This window comes from Trachymyrmex septentrionalis, unplaced genomic scaffold (genome assembly GCF_001594115.1).
Source record: "Trachymyrmex septentrionalis isolate Tsep2-gDNA-1 unplaced genomic scaffold, Tsep1.0 scaffold7, whole genome shotgun sequence".
In the NCBI taxonomy this organism is placed as follows: domain Eukaryota; kingdom Metazoa; phylum Arthropoda; class Insecta; order Hymenoptera; family Formicidae; genus Trachymyrmex; species Trachymyrmex septentrionalis.
In genome coordinates this window covers 106347-118790 of record NW_017305884.1, presented here as the reverse complement: position 1 = coordinate 118790, position 12444 = coordinate 106347, and the positions used below count along the sequence as shown (strand labels likewise).

The 12444-nt window shown below is 30.3% G+C and overlaps 3 protein-coding genes across 11 annotated transcripts in view; 2 read left to right on the top strand and 1 right to left on the bottom strand.

The window, feature by feature from the left end:
• The window catches only part of LOC108753434 (ragulator complex protein LAMTOR3-A), a 3723-nt gene extending 556 nt beyond the window's left edge, over positions 1-3167 (top strand). The window contains exons 2-3 of the mRNA XM_018494991.1: positions 1649-1878; positions 2435-3167. Coding sequence (XP_018350493.1) covers positions 1649-1878; positions 2435-2570 — 366 coding nt within the window. The 3' untranslated portion in view covers positions 2571-3167. The remainder of the gene's footprint in view (positions 1-1648; positions 1879-2434) is intronic.
• An 829-nt stretch (positions 3168-3996) lies between these two features.
• Positions 3997-8042, bottom strand: LOC108753607 (glyoxylate reductase/hydroxypyruvate reductase-like). 3 transcript variants are annotated; one of them, XM_018495354.1, is made up of 7 exons: positions 7799-8042; positions 7648-7731; positions 7441-7568; positions 6571-6760; positions 5805-5968; positions 4477-4767; positions 3997-4282 (listed from the first exon to the last, which is right to left on the bottom strand). In XM_018495354.1, the coding sequence occupies exons 2-7, from the start codon at positions 7725-7727 to the stop codon at positions 4167-4169; spliced, it is 969 nt and encodes a 322-aa protein (XP_018350856.1). In that variant the 5' UTR covers positions 7728-7731; positions 7799-8042; the 3' UTR covers positions 3997-4166. The 3 variants fall into 3 exon arrangements, with proteins under 3 accessions (XP_018350856.1, XP_018350859.1, XP_018350857.1); XM_018495357.1 differs by having other exon boundaries at positions 7825-8042; XM_018495355.1 differs by having other exon boundaries at positions 7849-8042.
• Positions 8043-9870: 1828 nt separating this feature from the next.
• The window catches only part of LOC108753606 (sulfhydryl oxidase 2-like), a 4748-nt gene continuing 2174 nt past the window's right edge, over positions 9871-12444 (top strand). Inside the window, exons 1-4 of one of the 7 annotated variants that reach the window (XM_018495349.1) lie at positions 9871-9888; positions 10041-10147; positions 11104-11449; positions 11692-11944. In XM_018495349.1, the coding sequence (XP_018350851.1) occupies positions 11152-11449; positions 11692-11944 (551 nt within the window). In that variant the 5' untranslated portion in view covers positions 9871-9888; positions 10041-10147; positions 11104-11151. The other 6 variants (XM_018495348.1, XM_018495351.1, XM_018495350.1 and 3 more) reach the window with 6 other exon arrangements.

The following is a 12444-nucleotide window of genomic DNA, read 5'->3' as shown; positions in this document are numbered from 1 at the left end:
CTTATCGGTGAATCGATCAAGTTACTCAATTTTCTTAAGATTGACCAAAGTTTTACTCCTTCCTATTAATCGAGGTAAATGACCCGCTGTACATTTAACTACTTATAAATGCGAAAAGTCATAGTCACCTATTTAGATTAAGACTGTTTAAGATTTTCGACAACCGATCCATTGCAGAATCAGCTTTATATATAAAATATATAGATCTTTTTTTATCATACTGTTGTAAAAGTTTTAAAAATTGTAACAAAAAGAATAGATCATATATTGCATATAGATATAAGTATTAGACAGATTGATAAAAGTTTGTTCAGCTCATCTCCAAGAAAGCAGATTACTTGCTGCAGTATGATAACAGAAGACAGATTTCCTCATTGTCAGATACGTATTGCAACAGATTGTCTGTACGTATTTTATTGGCAGAGCTTGTCGATATTATCTATCAGCAGAGTATTAATAAAAACCACATACAATCTGCCAAGTTATAAACATTTAAGTGGAATAAATAATTTAGATGAAGATGAATTTTTATTATCCTCAATATTACAAGAGAATACATCATTTAAATGACTACGAAATGGCAACTTTTGTTCAGTTTCTACAATCAATTTACCATTATATTATCTTCTATTTCTATTATGCTGATTCTATAACGAGTTGATAGGTGATAGTTCCTAAGTCTTATCGGTGAATCAGTGAAATTGGCCAGTGGCCAACTTTGTATGATGAGGACTACCAATTTTTTTAAGATTGGCCAAATTCAACTTTATATTTATTCTCCCATTAGTTGATCTAAACGATTCGCTGTATAATTAACAACTTGTAGATGCAAAAAATCATAGTGTCCTATTTTGGTTAAGATTGGTTAAGACTTAAAATTTTCGACTATCTACTCATTGTAGAATCAGCTTTAAGTTTGTTCGTGTTGCATGTTCCACCAAGCATGAAATGAGTAGGAGCTATGGTAGGACCATATTGAAGCATGTAACATGACCAAAGCTATTGATATTCTCAACAAAATCGTAGCATACTTTTAAAATCTGTTTTTTTAACAGATTTGATTGATCAGAATCATTAGAATGATTTATAAAGGATACTGTGCAGAATCTCTTAAAAAATTGCACATTTGACGTTAATAAATCTTTTTTGAAATTTGTAAAAAAATTTTCAAGCTTGCTATTCTATCAATAATCAGACAAATTTTTAGCAATATTTTATTTGAATTACTTAATAAATTACTTAATACCATAAATTGCAAAATGACAAGAAATACTATGCTTTGACAAATCATACGTCGTATATATGTATTTCCTTTGAAATAAATATAATAATAACATTCTAACATTTCTAATCTAAAATTTTACACAATTTTTGGAGCATTTGTGACAGTGTGTCAAAACAAGATTTGTAAAATAAATTATGCTAACAAAAAATTTTATTCTGACAAATATTTCTAAAATCTTTTCTTATTGTGTGCCATCTTTATGTTTTTTTTATTGAAACCAATCATCTTTTTGCATTTATATCTATATACTATATTATTATATATTTACAATTAATCCAATAATTGAAGCAGGTCAAACATATTAGTAATTATCAAATTCTCTTTGGAATATCATTTATTTGAATTATGATTTTGTTATTTTAGGAATTGAAGAAATTTCTCTATGGACTGTTAACTAATGTGGAAGGTTTGCATAGTATATTAATTACTGACAGGGATGGAGTACCTGTTATATCTGTAGCTAATGAAAAGGCGCCAGAGTTAGCTACAAGAGCCAGTTTTTTATCTACTTTTGGAATGGCTACGGATCAAGGAAGTAAATTGGGGCTTGGCAAAAATAAAACCATTATATGCATGTATAGTAATTATCAGGTAAAATACATAACAAATTGTATCAAATATGCATTTATGCATAAATTTTATATTATTTTGTATAATTTAATTTTATGTAATTTTGAAACAAGATTATAATTGAGATCTTGAAAATTATATAAACACATAGAGATAATAAGTAATAAAAAAAGATAAAAGAACAATTATTTGAATGTTACTAGAAATAATTTATTTAATAAAAACGTTTTAATTGGTTATTTTATTAAATATTACAAACTTTTATTATTATTAAATAATTTATACTTTTGTAAATATCAAATAATTTTTTTTAAGTCATTTCTGTGTGTGTGTGTGTGTGTGTGTGTGTGTGTGTGTGTGTGTGTGTAATTTTAATTTTTTAATTTAAATTAAATTATTTGAACTTTATATTAAAGATATTACAAAATAAATTCTAAAATTATTAATGTATTATGTATGAATATAATTTGGTACTGATTGATTTTAGAAATTGTTTTCACAATTATCTAATAATATTTAAAATTAATAATAATTTAATGTTTAATATTATTATATTCTTTATGTTTTCCTTTTTCATTTTATTCAAATAAATAAGTTGCCATTGGTCATTAGTTTTATTGCTAGTCACAATTGCAACACCGGTCATGTATTATCATTGGAAAATAAGATTGATCCTATCTTAAGTAGTTTAAAAAATGCAGTGGTGGAAGCCTGATGGTTACCTGTTGTCCATTATGGGTGATAAATGCTGAACACTGTTCAGATATATGAATTTATAAGTTATTGCAATTATTATATAAACAATAATCTTTTTTCAAGAATATCAAATATGTTTTTACGTTTCTACTTATTGTGCAATTTTACGTTTATTCATATTCCTGCAAGTGTGTTTTGAAAAATGAAAGATCTTTTAGAATGATTATTATATAATGGTTTAATGCAAAAATATGCCGATCAGAGAAGACCACTCTGATGACCTTGATCTTGATATAGGCAGAAGAAAGGTGAGGTGGCCCTTACTTCGTGGAAGTCGTGCTCCCTTAAGCAGGGGGAAAGTAGAGTGGAATTCGCTTCACGTAGAAAATTCAACGTCCTTAATAAAGAGAATATGGAGTAGTTCTTAATATTGTATAGCAGAAATGAGACATTACTTCTTAAACATTTTGGTTAATAATTCTATAACGAATAACGATGGCTAAAACCTCTTGGAGGTAATCATTAAGCCAAGGTCAAAGTCATCGAAGCGATCTTCTCCGATCGGCATATTAGTTCAGAAATCTATTGGAGAGAGATTCTTTTTGAGAAATGCAGAGATCAAAGTTACAATCAAAGTTACAATTTTATTATTTATTTATTAAGAAAATACTTGATATTTTTTATGAAAATTATCATGTGTAATAACGTTCCAATTTATTACATTAAGTAATTTAGTAAGTAATAAATTGTTAAAAATTTTTTAAAAATTGATAGATTTTAGATAAAGAGAAGAAAGTACCAAATTTTAAAATCATGAGACTTCCAGCTATCTAAATATACTAATGTGTTTGTAAAATTTTTGAAAATATCCTGCGAAGTACCTTTTATAAGATCATTCATTTCAATATAGCAATTAATTAAATAATTGGATTTGGTAAGCAAGATTTTTAGAAATATTTCTAGAGATGTACTCACTTAAATATGAATGTAATATTTATTTTATTGCTCAACTCTTAAGTAGACATACAAAATCACTCCCTGATTGTTATGAAGCAATAGTTTTAGAGGCCCCCTCCCTCCTCTCCCGAGGAAGCTAAATATTGGATCATTTTATTCATTTTTTATTGTATCATGATATTGTGACTCCTTTTAAAACTGGAGTCCATCTAGGAAAAGAAAAGAAAAAGTGGCTGTAACCCCCACTCTGCGCCTACTTAAGGATCGAGGCTTCTGACTAATTGCTGCAACCCATTTTTAAAAAAGGCAACTCATAATTTTGTTTTATCTCTATATTAATTCTCTATTTATAAAAAAAAGAGCAAGAAATTTCAACGTATCATTTCTCACTTAACATCACGATCCAATGTGACCGTGGCGACTAGTCAGGAGCTTTAATCAGTACAGTAAATTTAATGAATAAATTAATTTCATGAATAAATTAATTTTGATTATATAAATAATTAAATTGGGATTAGGATTTGCCGAGTGATTATATTTGTGTAATTTGAAGAATCAAAGAGGATCTTGTTACATCATGAATGATTTTACATTTTTAGTAATATTTTTAAATAAATTAATAAATGTAAGAAATGCACAACACAAGAAAAGTGAATTGTTATAAAGGGTAAATCAAAGGTTTATCCTCAAGGCCATTAAGAATGTTTTGCGCAGCGATTGTCGACATATCGTTACGGGTCTTGATTGTCGCGCTACCTATATGTGGCGTAATTTCTGTAATTACCAAAATAAAAAATTAATGATATGTACATAAATATATGTAAATTATAATACATCATAATAGTATTACATTCCTAGAATATTTTGAAATTATAGAATTTCTAGAGCATAATCGATTTATCGAATACTCAAGTGTGTGATATCGTATGTTACAAGAAAATAATAAGAAAATAAAAATGATTACCAACCGACATTAGATAGTTTTAAAAGTTCATGTTTCGGTGGTAGCGGTTCTGGTTCGGTAACGTCTAACCCAGCAGCGAATATCTTCTTATTACGAAGAGCTTTCACAAGTGAATCGGTATTGACAATTTGACCACGAGATATATTTACGAAGATGGCTGTTTTCTTCATCTTATCAAAAGTTTTGTCATCAAAAAGTCCTCGAGTTTCGTTATTTAGAGGTGCTGAGATTACGATAAAATCACTCTGTTTTAGAAGCTCATCCAGAGATACAAACGTTGCCCCAAGTTCATCACCTGAATCATGTTAGTTAATTTAAAAGATTTATAGTGTGCAAAAATTTTTTAACAATCCTATAATATAAATTCACTATTTTAATATAAATGCAGCATAACTTTTTACGAAGCTATAAATAAACTTTTTTATATACAGAGCGTCTCATTTTAATTTCCCACTTCAAATATTTTCTAAATCCAAAGTTTACCTCATCTCCTCCTTTGCTTAGAGGTTTCGACTATCCGACTCACCTCGTACTTTCTTTAATGTGTCCCCTCCCCCCTCCCCCTCAGACAACCAGAAGAGGAATCATTTCGTGGAAAGCTATTATGTATGTAAGCAGAAAGGGAGGCTAATTGGGTAATTGTTAGTATCATAATGTATAGCAGAAAAATGAGATGTTATTTTTCAAACTTGTCCTATTAATAACTTTAAACGAAGAACGGTTACTAACTAAAATCTATCGGAGATCACTTAAGTCATGACCTTGACAAGGTATATCTTGACAATGTATGTCAAAATATGAAAACAAAAATGTAATGTAAAAAAAAGACGGTTTTTTATGTTTGATCTTGGAAATGACCTTATCGGTAATATTTCTTTTCATGATCATATTTGTGTAATCAGCACACCAAAATACTAGTATACTAATCGACAACAAAATCGGAAGTTTCATCTTTTCGGAAGTGTGTCCTATAATTTTTGCCTTTCACATTTTCTACGATGGTTGTATCCGAGAAACACTATTGCATTAATCGTTATCATTCATTAGATATAAAACAAGGATAGAATGTTACAATATGCGCTGATAGCACATTTATCGGACGCAGTCAGTACAATGTTCATTTACAGGCATTTACAAGGGTCCATTTATTCGAGATGGGCAATTAGAATAAGACATTCGGTATACATATGATAAATCCATGTTTTGTAATCGACTTGTTTTTATAGGTATTATAATAGAAAATTTAGGATGTAGAATATAGATATACATATGTATGACACATTACAATAAAAAAAAAAATTACTTTTCTAATAAGTTACTTAGCTTAGTTACCTGCTTTCTTGCGTGAATGTCCGGTATAAATGAAATGCCCTACTTCAAACCCCTTTAATCGTTTAACTATTGCTTGACCAATATTTCCTAGGCCGAAGATGCCAACTGTAGAACCTCGTAAATCTTGTCCCAGCAACCATTGTGGTCCTAATCTTGATTCACCTCTTAATTACATCATCATATATGACATCAATCACTATTTAATTTTCAGTTAAGCAACTACTTAAATAAAGACTGATAAAAATAGAAAAATTAAATAATAATTTTATTGCTTTCAGCTAGAATTCATATGTATAGATGATATGATAACATCATCTTTTATATAATTATATGAGTATTAATTCAGTATAAATAAAATAATATAAAATAAAATAGAAAAATATTTATCAAACGTATCAGAAAGAGATATTCATTTAACAAAAACATGCTTTAATTATATTGATTACATTGATTTCTATCTAATCTTATTGGCTTCTCAAGCATAGATTTTGTTTGAAAAGTCAATAAGATTAGATAGCCATTAATTTCCATCCATTTCTTTCTACTATTACTTATTTACAGGCTATTTAGCCTATTTAAAAAATTTTTTTCTCTCCATATATACTAGTATATATATGTACATAATCCACATGTATAAAAAAAATTGAAAAACTGCTCCATATAGAGTATTCATACGGAAAAAAGAAATGCTGGTTTATAAATATAAATAGGAGGATGGGGAGAAATAGATTAAATTATGTAATTTAAAATAAAATAAAACAATTACTCTTCCAGTTTCATACGACTCTCATGGGCGCGTCTCGCCGCGGATAACATTAAGAGCACCGCAATTTCCGCCACTGCAGCGGATAGCACCATCGGTGTGTGCCCGACTTTGATTCCTCTCTTTTTAATTTCTGGAACATCTAAATGTTCGTACCCGGCAGACATTGTCGACACGACTTTTAAATTTGGTCCTAAAAAAAAAACGAAAATTGAATTCGTCACACGATAAAATTTTGTAATCGCTTTTTTAGAAAAATATAATATCCAGTCTGTAAAAATAAGCGAATTTCAAGATGGAATAACTTTGTGAAAAATCATGAGTATTGAGGTGTTTGAAAAAAACATTTTACAGCTTGAAATCTCTATTTTTCAGATCGGTACTTTAGAAAATGGTCTTATTGATATTTTATAGTTATGCAAACATAAATGAAAATGCATCGAATCTCAAAATTTTTTACGAAATTTGTCAAGTTCCACGGCGCGGATTAAAAATTGCACATAAATATGGTTTACAGCATTCGAAAAAGCGAATCTTTACTTTTCATTTGTTTTTTTATCAAGCTCTCAGTACGATTATTTTTCATCGAGTCATTCAATGTTGAAGCAAGAAAGAGGTATCGCTCGGCACGACGATATCGATTTTATTTAATTGTTTAACTTTAAATAATTTTAAATCTTATTCTTCTCTTACACTGCTTAGTATTTTACCAAGCATTTATAAGAAACGATCAAGTTTTAAGAGTATATTTTTTTAAATAAAAATGTTAAATAATTAAATTTCGTTTGAGAATATTTGAATGACCATATAATTATGGAATTGAAGAACAAAAAGGAAGTTGTATGGGAAAAATTAATAAAATTAGATTTTTACCGGCAACATCGAGGAACTCGCTGTTAACAATATGATGACTAGCGAGAAATACAGCATCATGTCCAGGAAGAGCTTGCAACATTTGTTCTCGAGTACTTATGCTAGCTGGTATAATAGTGAGGTCACATCTATATCAACAATTTAACAGTAAAAAAAAATTCATGATTTATATAATCTTTCGAGTATTTCGGATTTATTCAGACTTACTTTGTGCGAAGCAAATCGATACCGGGAGCAGGAACATCATTGCTCGACACCAAAACACGTGGTAGAGTCGGTAAACTCATCACGCTATTTAAGAAAATTGAAATAAAAATAATGTATAATTTATATTAAAATACGAACTCGTTGAAATTACTTGTGGATACTGCGGACATATTATACGTAATTTCTTATTATTTGTCTTACACAATGAAACAGAAATTGGTGCAAAAAGTCTCTTAATTTTAGTTTGAAGAATCATTCATTGACACGTCACGTCGCGATTTTCCAATCGTTGGATGAGATGATTTGACAAATGGTAAATGAGATGTGGACTTCCACTGTTTATTTTCACGTATAACTGTACTTGTACTGATAATTTGTAGTGATACCCAGTGACACCTATATCAGTACTCGACAGAAATGAGAGCCTTGCTCTCGAGATTACATACACCCATATATATGCGCTAACGCAAACCGGTTTGTGACTACAAAACAAAGATAACACGTCCAAGTAAAAGATAAACCGCTAGTTCCTATATTCTGTAACTCGTACTAAAAGTGTTCGTATAATATATAACGACAGTTGCGCAGCTTAATTTTTTACTATACATATAAAATAACTGTGCAATTGTCTTTATGAGCACATTATAACAATTTACAGAATTCCATTTCCGCTGCCAGGGTCGAATGAGGCAGTATTTGGAGCGTAATCCGTAATCCGTAATCCGTACGCCATACGATATTGCAATATATATATTGCAATATATATAGACTGTATGCTTCCAGCAAACGAGAATGAATCAAAATGGATTGAAATTTTTTTCTATCCGAATGCGCGTATTTTAAATAGCGAATACTTTGTTTTGGATTTAATTGGATTCGATTGGATTCAATTAGATTCAATTGAATAGGATGCAATTGAAAAATTGCATTTCCTATTCAAAATTTTGAATTGAACAGTATTCACAATGCACAGAAAAAGCTAATATTATTTTTAGATTGAATGGTAGATATATGTCCCATGCAATTCCTATAAATACATAAAAATGCATTCAGAATTGAAAAGCATTCATTTTAACATTCGTGAATCAATATTTCTGAAAATCTGAATCTATTTCAATTCATTTCAATCCATTCTCGTTTGCTGGGCTCCATTGCCAAACACTGCCTCAATTTATTTTGGGGAAAATTTCATTCATCAACCGCGGACAAACCTCGTTACCTCGCGAATACTGAAATAGTGAAACAGTAAGAACCTCTCAGTGTTTCGCGTAGTTGATATTAGGGAATTTTTGCAATAACGTGAATTCTGCGGATACGCGATGAACGCAGTCATGTTATCCTTTTCTTAATTAATTGTTAAGAAAAAGATAACCCGATCCTAGCGTTCACCGTGTGTTTTAATTGTACTGCAACACCGATTCTTACGTATATGTAGTAGCATATATCGATTGAAGGAGCGGAGATCCCAATAATGAATATGAATACCGGCGCATACAGGTGACATTTTGGGAGACATGATGGCTCGCGGGCAGGACGCGGGCTCCTACGGAATTACTTAATTTATCGAGGCGTTCGTATTTATTGTACTCAATTTCTATAATAAGTGCATATAAAGTAACTTACAAAGTAACTTGTAAGTAAATTTTCTCAATCCTGTATTCAATCTTGTTATAGCTGTGTGCGATTCAAATCCTGTAAGGAAAGAACCTGCTTGAAATAACACGTTCAAATTCACCGCGTATTCTTCTCTTGTTAAAAAACAATTCTGGGCTGAGTTCCATGTTCCATTTAACGCTAACACGCTCGTGGAATCATTTTATCCTTGTCGTTTATCAAATGTTTAAACAAGTACAAACGATGCTCGCGAGTGTTGCGAGCGTTAAGTGATTGGCCAGGGGCGTGAACGCTATGAACATGTCACGCACGAGAATATCCTATACCCTTGTCTTAGAGTGTATTCCGTGTTTCACACACGGAATTGATTATAATGTGCATAATGCATCGTTTATCCTTGATTATTATTCCTTTCGGTGAACAATAATCTCATATACATGTATATGATGGGTGATAATTTACGCATGCGTATTGCGTACAGAGGAGCCCTCTACCTTGCCACAGAAAGATTTCTTTGATATCTCCATTTGGTAGTTTTCGCATCGCTGCACTGTACTATACTACTGTTCTGCACATAGTGCAACATAGTACACATCGGTGACGTCAGTGACATCACTGGGCTGGCAGGTTATGTTTCATCACGTCGCGATTCGCGATTCGGATTCGTGATCGGTGCTACTGCCGAGTGCCATGTATGTACGTACGTACGTACATACATACATGCGTATGTATATCAATGTAAATTAGTAAATTAGGAAATTACTTCCTCTGATGTTAAGGTGGAACCTGGTGGAACCAACGAGATCTCGTATCGTTCAAAGTATCAGCCGATTGGGAACGTATCTGTCGAAAAATACGAGGTGACACGTCGAAAAGTACTGTACCTGTACGGCATTTTTTCATTTTGTTATTAGATTAGCAATCTATCGTTATTATACTGGACCGCATGTAAAATAACATTATTTGCTTATCTCTTTGTTTTATCACTCGACTTTTCATGCACAAAATTCATAAAATCACACAAGTTCCTATGGAATGTTTAGCGATTTTTTCCCGTTTTAAAAATCAAATTAGTCACATCCAAGTTCCATCTCTCTGCAGAAAGTTGAGTGAATTTTTCCCATTTTATTTAAACAAAAATATTCAGATTATATTAATCCTGTGGAAAAAAGCAAATTTGTATTTAATTATATTTAATTATATTTTTAAATAATTGTGCGAGGTGTGTTGTGTGTGTGTGTGTGTTGCATAATCACTCTTACTCTTGTTTCAATCAACAGTTCTTTAATTCTTAATTAATTTTGAACTTACCTTTCTCGTGGAAAATCTCTGATGAGGAAGTAATCTCAATCTCTATCGTGTTTTAAGTTTTTTCAAGTTTGCTAAAATTTAATTATTGTAAAATTAATTGAAAAATAAGTCTGTTATCTTTTTTTTATTAATATATCTTTAATATATCTTTTTTTTTCTCCTGAAGTTTAGTTTGTCAAAAATTACAATAAAATAAGAAATTTATGTAAACATAAATGATGCACGTAGAAAATAATGAAAAATATATTTTGTTTACTGGGTAGATTACAATTAAGATTTTTATATATTTTACTATGTTCTATTATGTTATTTTTAACTGCAATTCTTGGAGTAATATTTTTTGATGGTGAGCTTAATTAAAAAGAATTTTAATTGCCATACTGAGAATTGAAAGAATACATAAGATAAAACTGTTAATCATTGCTCTACAAAATATGTATCAAAGTTAATGTATGCAATATTAAAATAATATTTAAATTATATTTAATGTATCACTTTAATTAATGGTCAATTGATATTTCATAATTATAGACAAAGTAAAAGTGGTTGGATTCTAATGTCAATTATTAGAGATGCAAGATGGAGCAGCTAGAAGTAACAGGGATTATACTAAGATTATGCCTATTCAACATTCTAATGATAAACTGGAACAGCGCAACTGCAATAGCTCATAAGGATCAGTCTCAAAGTCTGATTAACCTAGGTGGTCAAGGCTTATATAATGCCAGCGATGATGTAGTAATACTCAATGCCACAAATTTCAAAACAAGTGTTTACGAGAGCACCAGAAGCTGGCTCGTTGAGTTTTATAACAGTTGGTGCGGCTTTTGTTACAGATTTGCACCGACATGGAAGGCTTTGGCAAGTGATGTTCTACGTAAGTTCTCAAATAACCTTCACGAGCAAATAGTTACAGGAAAGACGCTACTAGACATAAATTATAATAACTATAAAAAATTATTTGTGTCAAATCTAGTCATCTGAGTAATCTTCTCGAAAAATTAATTTTTTAGTCGGAACAGAAAAGAAAAAACGGTGCCCACAAAATCGTTTATTTTTTTTATTCATTTACATATATACTACTACATAATAATTAAATAAATGAAAATAATGTTTTAGCTTGGAATGACATTGTCGTCGTTTCGGCTATAGATTGTGCCGATGATGACAACAATCCGATCTGTCGTGAGTACGAGATCATGCACTATCCAATGTTAAAATATTTCTCTATAAACGCACACTCGCCGTCCTTGGGTATAGTGATAGAAAAGGGGGACAGCGTTGATTCAGTGAGAAGTAATTTAATTAACAGGCTCGAAACGGAACAACAGGAAGGACGAGGATCTACATGGCCTAACATTGCACCATATAGGTATGTCATAAATTTTTCACAACTAATTCCTGGGTATGTACCTTCTCGTTATAACTGAACAAAATATTTTTGTTCTCCGCATATATAATCCATTATTTTTTATAATTTTTTATAATTATTTATTTAATTTACAATTTAAAGACAGACTGTAAGATACATATTTATAATTATTTCGTTAGAGTTTTTTGTTAAATATATTATCAAAATTATAATAATTTAATGTTTGTGAATAAAACGAAAAGGCAATTTTCTTTCTTTCGTGATTGTGAATAAGTCAAAAAGATAAATTTTTTTGAAAAAAATTTTTCTTTAGTCCTTTAAAGTCAGTTATTTTCTTACAACTAATAAAAATGTTATTAAAGACTTTTTATCGTGCTTTTTTGTGAGTTTTGTTATAATTTTCCTAAAACTCTGCATGATTTGCGACTTTTAAATTTGTACATATTATTAAAGTATACAAAGAATTATTTTAACACTTTAGATTCAAGCTTGGCTGCTTA